Source organism: Amyelois transitella, chromosome 19 (genome assembly GCF_032362555.1).
Source record: "Amyelois transitella isolate CPQ chromosome 19, ilAmyTran1.1, whole genome shotgun sequence".
Taxonomy (NCBI): domain Eukaryota; kingdom Metazoa; phylum Arthropoda; class Insecta; order Lepidoptera; family Pyralidae; genus Amyelois; species Amyelois transitella.
The window spans coordinates 322258-340314 of record NC_083522.1 but is presented as its reverse complement, the minus strand read 5'-3'; the positions used below and the strand labels follow the sequence as shown (position 1 = coordinate 340314).

At 36.7% G+C, this 18057-nt stretch overlaps 1 protein-coding gene across 1 annotated transcript in view; it reads right to left on the bottom strand.

Moving 5' to 3' along the window:
- Positions 1 to 18057, bottom strand: part of LOC106136603 (E3 ubiquitin-protein ligase AMFR) — a 28458-nt gene that overhangs the window by 9160 nt on the left and 1241 nt on the right. Inside the window, exons 2-5 of the mRNA XM_013337207.2 lie at positions 5923 to 6180; positions 3852 to 4004; positions 1693 to 1803; positions 1069 to 1247 (exon numbers count right to left, since the gene is read on the bottom strand). Coding sequence (XP_013192661.1) covers positions 1069 to 1247; positions 1693 to 1803; positions 3852 to 4004; positions 5923 to 6180 — 701 coding nt within the window. The remainder of the gene's footprint in view (positions 1 to 1068; positions 1248 to 1692; positions 1804 to 3851; positions 4005 to 5922; positions 6181 to 18057) is intronic.

Genomic DNA, 18057 nt, shown 5'->3' with positions numbered 1-18057 from the left:
TGTATGGTTATAGACGCAGAGGGTGAAGTTATAACGAGAGCTCTCCCTTTTGACATAGAAGTGTCGGTTGTATTTTCAGATGTGGATTCAAGTTGCTGTTTAAACAACTTTTAATTTTATTCTTACACAGTGTGAGGTACAAAATAAAACTGATGAAATGATGATTGACAATGGTGGCTACAATGGCGGGGCTATTCCAAGAAATCGCTTGCAGTAAAAAGGCTTCACGGCCGTGTAGATGTAAATTAGGCTTTACACTTTAAGCGGAATAAAGTATTCATTTGACCAAAAAAAAATACAAAATGAGATAAAAATCTTAAGTAGCTGTAAATGAAGAAAACATTTCAGAAAGTAATAAAACAAATAATTTCCATTATCACTCATTGACGCAAATATGACAGACTTTGTCATTCGAAGATGGTCGAAAAACGTTTCCTTACAATTCCGACTTCTCCAACTTCTGGATTGTGGAGTTCAGCAGGGAAAGGATTCTCCTGATAAATGGGGATGCTTAAGTCCTGCAGAGGTCTTTTATAGGCTGCTAAAGTTAAGGTATAATAAAGAACGAAGATGTTGTAGCGGGAGTGATGATTCGGCTCGACCGCCACCAAAGAGAAGATCTTCCGCCAAGCTAGGGATTATGGCTAGGGATCCGCGGCTCCAACGTTGTTGTATATATGCTCCAATCCGTAAAACCTTTGCTTGCGCGATTTAAACTTTTCGCTGTTTTTGACTGATAGCGTCGCGTGATTTTTGTTTCTGTGCCTTGTGGCGTAGACATGTCGCCACAATGTTATTGTGTCTTAAAGGCAATTAAGAAAGTGAAAGGTCAGAGTGGGAAGACCTAGACGAACGTATCTTGATCAGATTAAGGACGTCTTGGTAAAGGGTCAGGTCAAAAGTACCCAAAACCGCCGAGCTTGCATGAAGAGAGTTATGAATGTGGATGAAGCGAAGGAAATATGCAGAGATCGTGGCAAGTGGAAAGAGGTAGTCTCTGCCTACCCCTCCGAGAAAGAGGCGTGATTTTATGTATGTATGTATGTAAGAAATTGACAAATCTCTTACTTGCTCCTCATGTGATGCTTGAGCGCCGTGTACAGCCGATGCCTGCGCAGGCGCGCCTGCAGCTCGTGCAGCAGGTGCCGCATCTGCATGAGCAGCACCAGCGACGCCATGGACACCAGCATGTTGCTGTACACCACCATGTGCACCACGTCCAGGAGTTCCACGATCAGGAGCGCCGACTGGAACAAGTATTTGGTTTTTTTTTTCTACAACCGTATGATAAAGTTAATGATCATTTAGATTTAACATTTTTGAATTCTGGTAAAAAAAAAATGAGCCAGCATTAAGACAAACATTTATATAATCATTTATGATTTTTCCATTGACGTTAAACGTGCAATTTACCTTCCACAGCTTTTCCTTCTACTTACGAGGTCAGAGCTAATGTCATTTCTTTTTAAAATTAATATAAGCGTTTGATTACTAAGCGTCTATTTCAATATAAAAATATTAGTTTAATTATGAACTTTATAATTACCACATATTTAAGTTAAACATCTCTTTCACTTGTAAAATGTTCTTCTCTTAACATTAAGGTAATTTAATAGCTGAAAAGTAACAAACCACATGTTATGCCCCAGGGAGGTAACTTAGGTCCACTATAATATTACTTTACGAACTCACTTCAAAGGTCAGATGCGTGTAGTATGCGAGATGTCCGGCTGCGTCTGCCTCGTACATCTGGAGGACGTAGCGAGCCACCACGTGCAGCGCCGATATGAGCACCAGCACACACTGTTAACAAAAATAAATATTATATAAAAAATGTTGCGATTTATTCCTTAATCTGCAACGTTTCGATTAGTTATAAGGACACGTGATTGAAGGTAGTAATTGTAGTCTTCTTCCTCCTGGTTTTTAGTCCCGGTTGCATCCTCACTCACGTCTCTGAAGAGGAGCCCGGGGTATGTCTTTGTCCATGGATCCTGGATTAGGTGAGTATAGTTTTTACACGAAGCGTCTCCCATCTGACTTCCGCTACCTGTGCAGGGGAACCTAAGCCGTATTGGATCGATCATGGTTACACCTCCAATTGCTTCAGGCAATTTGCAGGTTTCCTCACCGTAAGAGCATCAGTTAGTATTCAAACTAATGTATTTAACTTCGTAAATAGCCATTGGTACAGGCCGAGCATTTTAACCGGGCACCTTACCGATTGGACCACCGATGCTCTAATTGTAGTATATTTTTATATTTATACAACAGTAATATAGATATCTATTAATCATAGATAGATTAGTAAGGATCATAGAGCAAAAGGAAATTTATAGTAATACCGACTACAAGTAAAAAATGTGGAAATTTATTTGAGAAATTTCAAAAGCCATTCCTTATATATTTATATAAGTATATTTTCACATAATTTCCCCCAAAATTTGACGACGGCTGACCCACTTTGTCTTTGCAAAACTTATGAATAAATAAATTTTGCGTGATAAACAATAAACGTAATTACGCAGGTGAAAAGTTTCCTGACAGACAGATATTTACATGACAATGAAGTATCTATACATTGTTGACTGTTTACTTCTTTGATAAACGATGAAGCTCCACGCATAATTAATAATTATAAATATTAATTTTCAGCCACAAAGGATTGCAAACTGTTTTGTCGAATAGAAAGTTGTGAATCATAGAAGGTCGTTGCTCGCAAGATGGAAGGAAATAAAAATTAAACGAGACGATTCGAGGTGAAAGCTGACCCCGGCATCCAGCGGGTACATACATACATACAGAAAGTATTTCAATTAACGTATACATCTTTTTATTCATTACGAGTAAAACGGAGAAAGTTGTTTTTGGAGCCGCAATAAAAACTTACAATACCTATTTACACTTATGATTTTTAAGAAAATAAAGTGTCGATACGCTCTCTTTAGAGATAGCCCGGGTCAAACTAAAGATTAAAGTCTGATTCTCTAGTTTAGACAGAAATTTTTCAAAATAAACCAAGTCAGCCATCTATTATTAAAGTAAGCAATTAATTGTATGTTCACTGAAAAAAAGAAGGGAAAAATACTTTATCAATTTTAACAAAAACATACCAACTACCTCATTATAATCGTGATAATATTGTTGACGAAAAAAGTAAATTAAGTTAAGAGTTATTTTTAGAAATACTAGCGTACTGTTTATTTACTGACGTCAGTTTGTCCAGTTCGGTCACGTGCTTGTATTTTTAGACGATTTTCCTTTTAATAAAAAAAAATGACCGATCTCATCTTTATGATGAGTCATAATCACATGTTGTTCGAGTTGGCTTTTTAGCTATGATAATGATAACCTGATTACTTGGGTGATTATTAACATGACCAGTTAAAAGGTGGAATGGTTTTAGGATTTATTGCAGAACAATTCCTTCAAAATTGTTTCAGATGTGGTGCCTTGTTCAGACTATTCAATATCCGTCAAAGATCTTTTTTCGAAAGAGATGTTGATATAGACATGATGTTAATGTATGTTATATGTATGAAATGAATGTAGTTCTGTCACAATTTTTCAACTAATACATAAAAATGGCAAAATGACGTTTGACGTAGCCCCACTAAAAGAACATCTAAATACCTTAGAGTCTGTCATTGCCCTCCTTTATATTTGTAAAATAGCAGAATTGAAACAAACCGCTTCGACTATGTTCGTTGATGAATTAGAATTCCAAACCACAAGCCTACAGCTGTTTTGGGCGGTAACTCAACACGTGTGATTTGTCGAAAGAAAACATCACCAACTACACGGCAGTTGGCGATGTTTTCGTCAGTGATGAGATCCGCAGAGAAGGTTACCTCGGCCGCCATGAACACGAACACGTCGGTGCCGTGCGGGAGCCCCCACAGCGCGGCCACCACCAGCAGCGCCGCGCTCGACGCCTGCACGAACGCTAGGAGGCTGAGCAGGCGCGCGTGCGCCCAGCGGCCCGTGTTCGGCGATGATGACAGCTGCGCAGGCAGAGAACAATGGTTAGCAGCATTGGAGACATCTGTTTGTTACAATTGAGGCAGAGAATTAAATAGAAAGATAGCAGAACCTTTTATTATATTGGTGTATGAGCGCAGGGGGACAGGTTTTTCGGCCCCAAAGTTTATCTGTTTTGTTCTTAATAAGACCATATTAGACGACGTAGGTTAGGAACTGTAGGTTATCTCTAAGAATGAACGTACGGTCGAATTCAGGCAATCCTAAGTGGCTTAGGTTCAAGATTGACTGAACCACCTATAATGCTCATGTACATATATGCTAGGAAAGTTCAGGTTTATCTGTCTTCGATCATCGATTTCTTAGATTCAACTTAACGTTGCCAGAAACCATACAGCATTCATGCGACTTATCTAGTCAGTTGTTGTGTTATTGCTTATAATTTTACTTTAGAAATAATTCTCTATCTAAATATTAAATCGGGTAGCTTAAGTGTGCAAACAAAATGGAAGAGGTATTCTAACTAATACTATCGTATTCCGAGCAAGGCTCCGTCAACATCCATTATCGAGCATTAAGCGATTATACTATTTTCCGATCGATTATTCACAGAACCCATTCGAGAGCAATCGCTGTATCATTTTTATTATCTCGCTCGGTATACCGAGAAATTGACTTTTAAGATGCGACCACATTTCCTTAATGGTAGCTATTATATTAATATTAAAGTAATTTACAATCGGGTGATAGAGATGTGTGGCCGTTTCATAGAACTGATACGACATTAAATAACACTTTACATGGAAACAGGTGGGTGCGATAACGGCCCGTCTGTGACGACACGTGACGGAGATTAGACACGTGTGTTTGCGTGCGCGATGCCGTGGACCGCCATCGATTCACTAGTTTTTATTGGACTGGCAAAATGTGAATCATTATTAGGCACTTTTTTTTCTATATGTATATAATCAGGTTCTGGCTTATGGATTCTGTGAATTGCCATAGTAAGTATGCAAAGTATGAGGATACTTGTATACTTACCATGTCAATTGTATTTTAGTCCTACGACCAAAATAGTTATCCCCATAACTCCTCACGGTGGTCAGGGAATTTCAGATATTTTCATAAAAATAGCAATGTTTTATACAATTGTAACTTTTTAAAAAAATGGTAATTAATAGAATTTGTTAAAATAGTGAATGTGATATCAAAACACAAAAATCTATTCTTAAAAAAACATTTTGACATCGCCGAATTGTTTGCTTCAACGAAACGTAAGTTTTGCATTGATTCTCCGATATTAAACTCAAAATAATGTAGGCATATCTAGCATATGTTATGTAAAAATATGCTTGCATGTTACGTCACGTACTAATTTGCATTAAAAAACAGATGTGTCGAAAGTTAGTCAATAACTAAATCTACAGAATATAGGTGTTATACAACAACACGCTGTGTTTCAGTATAGTAGACCAAATAATATTTGCATAGCAAACATGTGATATCCACTTTTCTGCAAGGTTGTGGATGTCAAACAGGCGTCACTTCGTGTATAAAACCCAGAAGAGAACCACCTTTGGACCATCCAAAGGTGGTTCTCCAGAACAGCGAGGATGTAGCCGAGATTAACGGGAGAAGGTAAATGATATAAACGTACATGTTTTAAGTCGATTAAAATCTGTCTCTAGCAAAACTAACATTCATACATAAATTACGCCTCTTTCCAGAAAGGGCAAGACGAGACCACATCTTTGCACTTGTCACGATCCCTGCATACTTCTCCCGCCTCATCCACATTCATAACTCTCTTCATGCAGGCTCGTCGGTTTCGGGCACTCTTGACCTTTGCCAGAACACACCGATTTGATCGAGATACGTTCGTCTAGGCCTTCTCACTCGAATGCAAAACTAAGTAACGATGATATATCCAAACCTACTCACATAATCGAACCTATCCTTGCACAACTGTGTGTGCAGCTGCAGGAATCCAAGCACGGTGAACCAGCAACACCACAACAGCACCTCATCCATGTACTGGACATTGATGACGCCGAAGACGAAGATGAACTTGTAGAACACGTAGTTCCAGAACTTGTCTTTGACGCGCTGCGCCTCGGAGACTCTCAGGCGGCCGAAGACCAGCCTCTGGACGAGGTAGCCTAGGACCCCGAGGCAGCAGAACGCTATGTTGATCACGGTCTGGAAATAAAAGATATTGATATTAGTTTGGAAGGATAAATTCTACGAGAATATGGATCATAAAGCTTTTTCAGTGAACGATTACACTAAGAATGATTGCCGATGAAAAACTTTAACTTATACTTTGTTGCAATGTCAGATTTCTTAATCTATCGAATTGTTTGCTGTGCCGTGTGGTTCCCGGCACCAATAGAAAAAAGAATAGGACCACTCCATCTCCTTCCCATGGATGTCGTAAAAGGTGACTAAGGGATAAACTTAAAAACTTGGGATTCTGCTTTTAGGCGACGGGCTAGCAACCTGTCACTATATGAATCTCAATTCTATCTTTAGCCAAACAGCTGAACGCGGCCGATCAGTCTCTCAAGAGTGTTGGCTCTGTCTACCCCACAAGGGATATAGACGTGTTTATATGTAGGTATGTATGTATGCAGATTTGTTTTGCGAGTGCACATTGTACGCAGTTACCATACCTATTAATTTTAATATATTATCAGCATAAACAAGGAAAAATATTTTAAAAGACGCAACACAATTCTAGAAACTAAATAATCTTTCCACTAAAACTATTTCAAACAGGTCGGCGAGCATAAAATAAAGGTTATCGAAATCGATGGAAATTTCACTTTACTGACCGGGTCATTGAACTTTCATTACAAATGTTTATTTACCAAGTTGCCTATAATTTTATTTTACTAACAACTTGAATATAGTTTTAGGATCTAACAACAGTTATTATTATAAGTTTCGCATAAATAAATATTTTGTCCAAATGTTCTTTGGCATAATTCACTTTTGGGTTAAGTTAGTTATGCTTCAAATAGTTATGCGTAAAACATTATGCAAAAGAACGTTATGTTTAAAAATCATTATGCTATAATATTTATACCTGGTGGTATACCGTATTATAGCATAATGATTAATGACACCACAGGCTTAATTTTTTTAGGCTAATAGATAGATATCCGAAGTAGAAGTCCTTTAGACTTCACAATTTATTCAGACCTACGCTGAAATCTGCATGACACCAATAACTTGAATGCCTTCTATCTTCAATCCTCTATTCATTCTTGCGGGCTTCTCAATGTGGGCAGCGGTATTAGGGTCATAGAAATATGTAGCTTAGTTATATATAAATCCTTGGGTAACCTCCAAGATAATATGAGTAAATCTTTTGTCTTTTCTACGTACTACTACGAGAAGAAAAGTATAATTATATTGCCAACAAAAAAACAATAGAACCACTCCATCTCTTTCTCATGGATGTCGTAAAAGGCGACTAGGGGATGGGCTTATAACATTGGTACTATTCCTTTATGCGCTGGGCTGGCAACCTGTCACAGTTTGAATCTCAGTTCTATCATTTGGCCAAACAAACAGCTGAACGTGGTCATCAGTCTTTTCGAGACTGTTGGCTCTGTCCGCTCCTCAAGGGATATAGACGTGATTATACCGATGTGACTGGAAAAGCTAACAAGGATACATCCGATATCACCGAAAAATAAATCGAAAATTTAGTCTCCTCCTTCCAAACACTATACTTATTTAAATATGCGAGCAATCAATAATTTATTATAGAAAAAGACATAGGTATTTCAAGTATACAGATAATAAAATGTGGTGTAATTTTTTTGTATCATTGTTTTAGTAGACAATGCTTCTAACAGTATTGAATACTAAATGACTTATGTTAATAAGGTAGATAACAAACACAGAAACATATAGAAATCGACCAGAATAAATACATAATTATACAATCAATATTAGGCATTAGATGATTGTGAAACTCGTGATCATAGGATCAAAGGATATTTAATGTCATATGAAATGTAAAATTAATGGTAATAAAGCATAAAAAAGTTACATAATAAGCATGCTACTCGTATATAGCCGCCAATCAAGGTGAGAAAAATTCAAAGCAAAATTGTAGAATAACCTTGCATTCTGTACCGAAACCTTATTGAGTGGTTCTATTCTAAATAGCTGAAAACCACACTCCGTCTACGTTGAACTTGAAAAGAAAAGTTCCCGTAGAATTAGGCATAAGGAACCTGTCTCTTGGTGCTGTGGTCCCCTACTCTACTCAAGAACTTCTTCTTCTTCTTCTCAGCATATTTTTGTCCACTGCTGAACGTATGCCTCTTCAATGGATTTCCACTTCGATCTTAATGCGGCGATCCTGGTCCAGGTCGGCTCTGCCGTCTTTGTGATATCGTCCGACCATCTGGCAGCTGGTTTACCCACACTTCGTTTTCCTGTACGGGGTCGCCAGAATAGAACCTTTTTACTCCATCTGTCATCTTCTCTGCGGCAGATATGTCCCGCCCATTGCCACTTCAGACGCGCTATTCGCACACTTATACTCAAGAACTATACGTGCCAAATTGCAACTTTCTACGGCCAGTAATTTCGAGGTTCGGCAGTATGTTACGTTGAATATCCATCATTTGCAAGAGTTACACATAAAGTATTACTTCAAGTATTACAAACGAAGATCAGAATATTGAACGTATCTTGATCAAATTAAGGACGTCCTGGTAAAGGGTCAGGTCAAGAGTACCCGAAACTGCCGAGCTTGCATGAAGAGAGTTATGAATGTGGATGAAGCGAAAAACGTATGCAGAGATCGTGGCAAGTGGAAAGATGTAGTCATTCTAAAGAGGCGTGATTTTATGTATGTATGTATCAGAATATCTGCAATGAATAAACGACTTCAAATCTTCAATATCTCTATCGCAGATTGTGTTGAAATGTACATGAGACAAATAATCCGTACCTAAATATTTACCGATCTGGCAGCAGAACCGCGAAACGTGCCAACAGATTCTGCACATGTATTTTTATCCATTGAAAGTTTACTTTAATTCAACAACATTAGTTTTGTAGTATTAATGTTATCGCATCGCCTGGTCCGGGCACATGAATTGATAACACGAATCTTAAACAGCTGTTAAAACAACGACTAAACATATCAGCGTAACTACTTCATACATGATTCCATCGAAGCTAATATCGGCTGTACGAAAGTAGACGTAATATATGTCTCCTCAATACCTATAGAAATTGGAATAACTAAGTTTTATACTGCAACATTGTTCGTATTCATTTCTGTAAAGAAATTGTGTTAAATTTAGCTAGTGAAATTTTTGTATTGACAAAAGTCACTGCGCGTTTCCGTTGCGCGCACTCGCCTTTGTGTATCATTTATTTTGGCACTCGTTTCGTTATCAACTCCAACGTCATGTTTGTAAACACGACGTCCGATATTCCAATACTTATTTACTAGTCTGTTACAGAGTTATGCAATGACTTCAGATATTTTTCAAGTTAAAGATCATCACAGTAGTCGAAATTGGAAAATATTTCTAGTTTCAATCGTTTGTCTTAGCTAATAAGACGACCAGTCATAGTTAATTGTTCAAATTTATATTTTTTTAAATATTTTTATATTTATAGAAAAGTGTCAAAATGTCTGAAGCTGAGTCAACGCATGCTAAAGCAATGGTCAAGTGTAGAATATGGACTATGGCCAGGATATGTCTTGTTATTATTATGATGACTTATCAAGTTATCACACTGATAAAATTAACGAATTATTTCGCATGTTTTATTCCGCGATAACGCTATTATTAAATTGATGTTGTATGAACTTTACATCAACATTATTTCGTATGACATGACGATTTTGGCCTTCAATGGTCATAGACTATAATTTCATAAGTCTGTATTCTGTGAAGTCACGTGTCTTAGCAGCTGTTTTGAGCCAGTAGTTAGACTCCACGTAAAGGTCAACAGGTCTGACGAAGTGGGTCTACACGGACTCTAGATGTTACCAGTACATTCTGCATTTAAGCTATAAATAATTTCTGAACCGAAAAATTCTAGATAAACAAAATGGCGTACACGAAGAGCTAACGTGAAGGGATTAAAAAGAGATAATTATTTTTATAAACTGAAATTAAAATTTTCTCTATTTGAGCTACAATATCTGGTAAGCGAATTAATAGAAAGTAAAACAGGTTTACGGCGTGGAACCGCAAATCCTTGTAAGAGGATTTTTCCACTTTCTATTAAGGTAAAATTACAACACAGCTATAAAATTCATATAAAAATATCAGGTGAATTAGTCTGTAGGTAAACAAGTCTAAAGATATTTTGGGTTCACGTGGGTTCGCGGTCGTGACATTTATAAATTTACAATAGGATACGGAAATAACTAACGTTCCTCACTTAATATGACTTTATTGAACAATTCTAATCTGATCATGAATTATTTAATTCTGATTAAGTTAAACCTGTAGCATCTGTATTGACATAAAAGGAATATAGGAAGGATAAAGAAAATCTACACGGAAAATTAGAGACCAATATTAGAAAAGATTGAAGAGTTGATGCACAAATTTAAAAGGAATTGCAGATAATCACCATCTACTGAAGTAAATGATCGTAATGACAAAAAATCTTCTTTTTCAAAATAAATATATTGAAGTATCGCTATTTTCTTTATCAAAACAAGTATTTTTAAGATATATGAGACAATACAGTGTATCTTGATCGTAAGTCAAATGAACAACGCAGATACAGAATAATTTACGAACTCCGACACATGCGTGTTCTATAAAGTCGTACTCATATTTACATCGTCACGCGACCCAACACGCCTAGTGAAAATATCAGATAAATATGTGACACATTGATTATAGACCAGTTTTTTTATTTTTGTCTGTTTGTTTTCTTTTTCTGACCTACGCAAAACTATAGTATTAGCTTTTTATTTATATCGTTTTTACCGGTTCTGCTGTAATTTGTTCTTGATGTTTCAATAAATTTTTGCGTTATTATTTAATTTTATTCTACAGTATCTTTAAATAGCTTTTCTATTTATATATTATCTAAAACCCCAGGTTTTGTCTCGTTCCATCGTTTTGTACTGCGTCGAATGAAGCATTTAAGTTATAGATATGACATGAGAGTACAAGTAGTCTGAATTAATGACATGACTCACTCTGCGCATATATTTGTCAATTTACAGTACTCTTTTAAAATTAAACGTACTTCAAAATATCACCATTAATAGTACGCTGTTCCTAATATTTCTACAGCGGTTGTACGCGGTTCCATTTAGGAAATCTATCCCTTTCGATTATCCAATTAGGAAAGGAAGTTTGATAGTAAGACGAATTATTTGTGCTAGTAAAAAACATAAAAAACTGAACACCGGTGAAATCGTCGAAGTTAGTAAACAATACGTCAGAATCTTCGGCGACATATTCATTAGCAATTTTGTTTTTATCTGTGTTTGTTTAGCGGTTATGATGTTTCAACTATAGCGGATTTTCATGTCCTCAGCAAGATCTGAGATCAATGACTGTAAGGCATGGTGACCTTCGAAGTTGAAGATATGTTTTGATGAATAGTTAAAACATCTCTTCATGTTGAACTAATCGTTACTGATTTGGTAATGTGTTGGTTATTTTAACAGAAAAAGCTTAGAAAATTTGTATAGCAACGTATTGACTTATACTTTCTTATGATTAAGAGAAAAAAATTAAATTACTTCCAACTGATAAACTAAGAGGACAAAAAAATTATAGACTTATGAATGTGGACGAAGCGAAAAAAGTGATCGGAATCCTGGCAAGTGGAAAGATGTAATCTTTGCTCATCCATCCGGGAAAGATTTAAGTGGTGGTATTATCTATTGAGAAATCAATTAATAGGGTGCAGTGGACGAAAATGCCTACTTTAGGGCCGATAAGTAACACGTCCTAACAATGAGTAGTTACCATAGATAAAAAAAAGTGCCCTATTTTTTCTGCAAAGATAAAGTAACTATGTCAAATTCATATTGGGGATGACTTATACTGACTGATTATGAAACTTTGAAAGACATTTTATCTAAGCAATATCGGACCCGATACTGATACATCGTCCATATATCTTTAATTTGGCGGATAACATTCCTTATAATTATTGATCTAAGCAACGAGATTCTCGAGGTTAAAAACATGACAAACCGCTATTGTTTGAGCGAGTTACGATTGTCATTTTTCTCGAAAATACTAAATTGACGTCCTTCTTATATCATTGTGTGATTCTTGTAGAAAGAAAATTGAAATGTAGGAACAACAATCTAGAATTCCTATCATGATGTTTTTGATAAGTAAACGCACAGTTATACATATCTACATTACTTTTTATAATCGGCCTTTTATGTTACGTAAAGTTTATGAAAACAAATGAAAAAACAAAATTACGTTTACCGTAATAATTTTAAATTGATTTCTACAAAGTTAATAGGATGAAGGTTATTTACTTTGACATGTGATTCTCGGGTAGATACCCGACAACGGAAACGTGCAACTTTTAGAGGACGCCATGAATTTACGTTTGAAATGATCTAGTGCTAGTGAGTGTGATCTGAATCGATCACAAAAAATATTTGGGACTGCATCCGGGTAACACCGCGGCGAGTCGCTAGTTAGCTATCAAGTAAAAACATATGGTCCTGTGCTATCCGGCCTTTTAGAATAGGATCCAATCTTTGTAATGGATGTCGTAAAAGGCGACTAAGGGAAAGACTAATAAACTTGGGATTCTTCTAGACGTAATAAGGCTACCAACCTGACACTTTTTAAATCTCAATTTCAACATTAAGCCATACAGCTAAATGTGGCCTTTCAGACTTTTCATGTTGGCTCTGTCTGCCCCGCAAGGATACAGACGTAATTATACACTGAACAAAAACAAAACAATACTTAGCTATTTGTTTCACAGCGATGGCGGAAATTGTATGGGTTTCGCAACGGATAAGAAACGCAGATATTGTTATTATACCTTATTGTCCATTCTCACAAGCTTAGGATTCAGTTGTTATGTATTACTAGCTGTTGCCCGCGAGTTTGTCCGCTTTAAATCTACCAAGCTACTACACCACAGACCAAGGTTTAGACACAGCTATATTTCTTATCATTTTACTGCATATAAGTCTTCGAAAAATGATTTTGGGTAGTTGTAACATCAGAAAGTAGCCCGTTGGACCCCACAGGTCTTTTGGTAAAATTGTTCACTGTTCCCACTAAAGTATACAAGCGTACATTCAACTGGTTACTCATTAGATAAGCGGGCATCGTAATATTAAGAATATTTCCAGCAATCACCACTGAGTAAACATTTTATAACAAATATCGGACCATATTGTTGCTGATAAGCACGATACAGTCGGTCATACGATAATATCGAGTAGGTATTTAGCTATGTTATATGTTGTGCCGTGCGGTTCCCGGCACCAGTAGAAAAAAGAATAGGGCCACTACATCTATTTACTGTGGATGTCGTAAAAGCCGACTAAGGGATATGCTTATGAATTTGAGATTCTTCTTTTAGGCGATGGGCTAGTAACCTGTCTGTATTTGAATCTCAATTCTATCAGTAAGCCAAACAGCTGAAAGTGGCCTATTGGTCTTTTCGAGACTGTTGGCTCTGTCTTACCCGTAAGGAATATAGACGTAACTATATGTATGTGTACTGAATCTTATTAGTTAGAGGCAAGAACTTTCAAACAATACAAAAGGCGAGCAACAGCAGACGGTATCTTCTCCAATTAAGGTGAAGTACTACCATAACAAGAACTAACTCCTCTAGAATAAGAAGCTACCTAGTTTCGGACTAGCGAAGTCACCCAAACAGAAATGTGTTGATTCCGTCTACATAACCTTACCAAATAAGATGGACGCCTTATGTGAAATTATGTAAAGAATATTACGTGTTGGAGCGGCCGAGATTAATGTAAATTAAACCCAGTGAATTCGGTGAAAGTGGTCGGCGTTCACGGCTCAACTCACCTTCACTTCTATTTATTTAAATAACAAAAAACATACCAGTTATTACTTGAAACTTTGATCTTATTTGGGCTCAAGACCTCAGTACGAAAGGAAGATCAACTTACAGGCTACTCAATCTTTTGATTAAATGCTGAAACGTTTGGTCTGTAAAAAGTATACCTCGTTCATTCATCCATTAGTATCCAATGCTGCATTGATTTAAATTCAAACTAACGTATAAAGATTATTTAATAGCACTTACAGATGGTATTCGAACCTGGGAGCTATCGGTCACTGGCCGGAACTCTGACACTCAACGATAAAAAAAATTGCAACGCCTAGATTAAGAGACTGATTTAGGTAGTATAGTTCAAAGGTTTTTGGTCTCGTTCTTTTCACTCCAGGCTTAAGTCCGGGATGCATCCTCATCACTCTGGAGAGGAGCCCGTGGTATGCCTTTGACCTTTTTTGGTCTCGTTAACTAGCTGAAATAAAATGTGTACTACTATTAAGGCTGTACCTTATGGTCTTAGTGTGTGAAAACTTCACAAGGAACCCTATAGGTACATTCAGAAGGATGTGTAACCAAGATCCAATATGAGTTATTTTATTTGAAAATTTGGTTGGCAATGGGGCAGTTCTCGCTTCTTATTCTATGGTATTCGGGTTCTCCCTTCTAAGAAGTATTATAACCTGTGATAATGATATTAGCTTTATGACAAGGATAATGTTATACCTACTCAAAGCCAGCGAATTGGTGTAAACGTTAGTCAGGAAGCAGACCAAAAAAGTCCACTTTCACCGCAAGCAAACGCCGGGAACAGCTTCAACACGACACGTTACATGGGAGAGGACAGGCAAGTGACAAAGAGCTTGGCTTACACCTTTAAATGTAACTTCTCTCGCCGACTGTACCTTATAAATTTGCGACACATAATTATTATGCATCATGTACACAGTGACAAATAAAAAGAAATGTCGGTGACCGATAGTGACCGCGCTCGTTCTGCCCCTCTAGCGCCACACACACATACACCTTCGCGTTCGCTTGGCCATGAACAACTAGTTAATCGGCACTGACGGCTATATCGAGAATATCTAGACGTTGCTAGATTTCTTTACACGTGGAATGCTATCGAATGTTGATACTTCGATGTGTGAGCGAGTAGAATTCAATTTCAATTTGTTTGGCATATTTTTTTATGATATTGGGGAAAACGAGAGTTGTGTTTTCATCCTGTAGTCGCTTATTACGTCATCTACAGGGAAATGAAATGGTTCAGATTCTAGACACGGCTACTTCCTCCAGTCTTTAGTCCCGGTTGCATCCTCACCACTCTGGAGAGGTGCCTGGGGTATACCTTTGACCATAGATCCTGGATTGGTTGGACTTACTCTCGAACATTGAAAGTATATCATTTAAAGAGAGAAGCTAAGACATATTATTGCCGTTTCGATAGCTGATACTCTGTTTATTCCGTCAGGTATAAAAACGTGTAAAAAGCACAGAGGACGGATTTAGTGTTCTACATCCGTGGACGCCGCCAATTTTCATCAAGGCTACTGAGTACGTGAAATCGAGTTATTTGTGTGTCGGAAACACAATAGTAAATAATCACAGCAGCTCTGTGGTAATAACATGTAACACACAACAACTATGCAACAAAAAATTTAAAAATAATTAGATTAGATTTTATACGCGCTAATTTAGATTCGAGGCCAATATGCAGGAGGTGGAGGAAACGAATTTTCATAGTCTTCTTTTTAAAAAAACTATGAATATTTTATTATTAGCATAAATAATTAATTTGAATAGAGTTTTATTGGCATGGAAATCTGATGACGCAATTTTGAATTTAGATAATAATTAGGGGAAATAATCCACACTAACATAGTAATAAAAACGTATAAGCATTAAACATAAACCCTTGCGGGATAGATAGAGCTGTCTCTGAACATTCTAGAAAAGACTGAAAGACCACGTTCAGTTACATTGCCTAGTAACAGAATTGAGATTTGAATAGTGACAAATTGCTAGTCCATGGCCTACAAGAAGAATCCCAAGTTTAATAGCCTTTCTCTTAGTTGCCTTTTAAGACATCCATGGGAAAGACTTGGAGTGGTCCTATTCTTTGTTTTTATTGGTGTCGGGAACCACACAGCTAAGGTAATAAGGGGAAATAATACACACCAAGATAAGATACTAAACATACTCACTTATGCAAAGACATAATGTAACTAACTAGGTAATTGATTAATGTAGCATACACAACAGTTTAAAGCTAACAGGTAGGCAGTAGGTATAAAATAAGTTAATTGTATGCAATACTGTGAGTGTAAAATAAATCAATCTTTCGTCACATTAGGTATGTGATGCAATAAGGAGCCGGTAATACGGTGACGTGGCCGTATGACGTGGTCATGCGGAGCCCTATTAAATATTAACAACTTTAACCGAGTTTATGACCGGCCGCCTACCCTTCATGCTTTAAAGGTAACTGCTCTGCTGTGCCAAGTGATTAGAATTTTTATAGAACATGTATAGATTGACGGCCTCTGTGGGGCAGCGGTAGTACGATTGTCTGTGTCACCGGAGGTCCCGGGTTCGAATCCCGGCCAAGGCATGATGAGGAGAAAACTTTTTCTAATTGGCCTGGGTCTTGGATGTTTATCAATATAAGTATTTATTATAAAATTGTTGAGTTAGTATCTCATACATAACACAAGTCCCGAACTTACTTCAAGGCTAACTCGATCTGTGTAATATGTGCTTTATATATTTATTTATTTCATTTATAGCTATGTTTCTTGGGTAGAGATAAATTTGTTCTAGAGCCGCGTGGTTCTCGGCACCTATTAGAAAAAGAATAGGACCACACTATCTCTTTCCTTATCTTATATATTATATGTATAGGACAGGCTTATCAACTTGGGATTCCTCTTTAGGTGATGGGCTATCAACCTGTGCACTATTTGAATCTCAATTCTATCATTTAGCCAAACAACTGAATGTGGCATATCACTCTTTTCGAGACCGTTGGCTCTGTCTACCCTGCGAGGGCTTGTAGATGTCATTGTATGTATGTATGTACTATACTATCCCATCCCAATCCCAAATAATATCATAAATGCGAAACTAAGTTAAGAAATAATCTTCTTAAAATATAATGTATATGTATATAATTAAATGTCTAGGAAAGGACAAAAGGTGAATTTTATCCCAGTTTAAATAAGTTTCTGGGGGTTTTGTGAAATACCTGTATCTATTTATAGGTGGCGCTAATTTTGTGCGTGCAAAGCTGCAGGTAAATGCTAATACTTCAAAAATGTAGTTTCATAAGCCCTAACAATAATAATAAATTAAGTTCAAAATTTTATTCATTACTATAGGATACTATATATATCACTTAATAATTGTCAAAACGTATGGTTTAACAACATTGGTTGACGTCAAATAAATTACTTAAAAACTAAGTTTACTGCCGCTTTCAAGGCGTCAATGCAGAAGAAGCGGTAACAAACTGCACTGCAGCATTTTCTTCAACAATGTCAACTTCACAATATTAATTAAACTTAGAATAGAATGTGGACGAGAGAATAAGTCCACTTGGAATTCCACATACAAAATAATTTAATGAAATTACACAAATTTAAGATTTACTTTTTCTTCACTAAACTATTCATGATACCCTTGTTCATGATTGCATTTTTTTACATACATACATACATACATATGGTCACGTCTATATCCCTTGCGGGGTAGACAGAGCCAACAGTCTTGAAAAGACTGAATGGCCACGTTCAGCTATTTGGCTTAATGATAGAACCGAGCATTTTTTTAAGAGGTTTTAATCACTTGGTTTGACCATGCCAGCTTCATAGGAAACTTACAGGGAAAAGCATTGCAGCTCTGCAGAACATTACATTATTGTGATACAAACTAAAAATTGTGTGCTGATTTGGATTTTTCTCATGTTTGGATTTATTATGAGATATTGATATGAAAGAACTTTGAATTATAAAAATTATGTGTAATAATATTTTTTTATTTAAT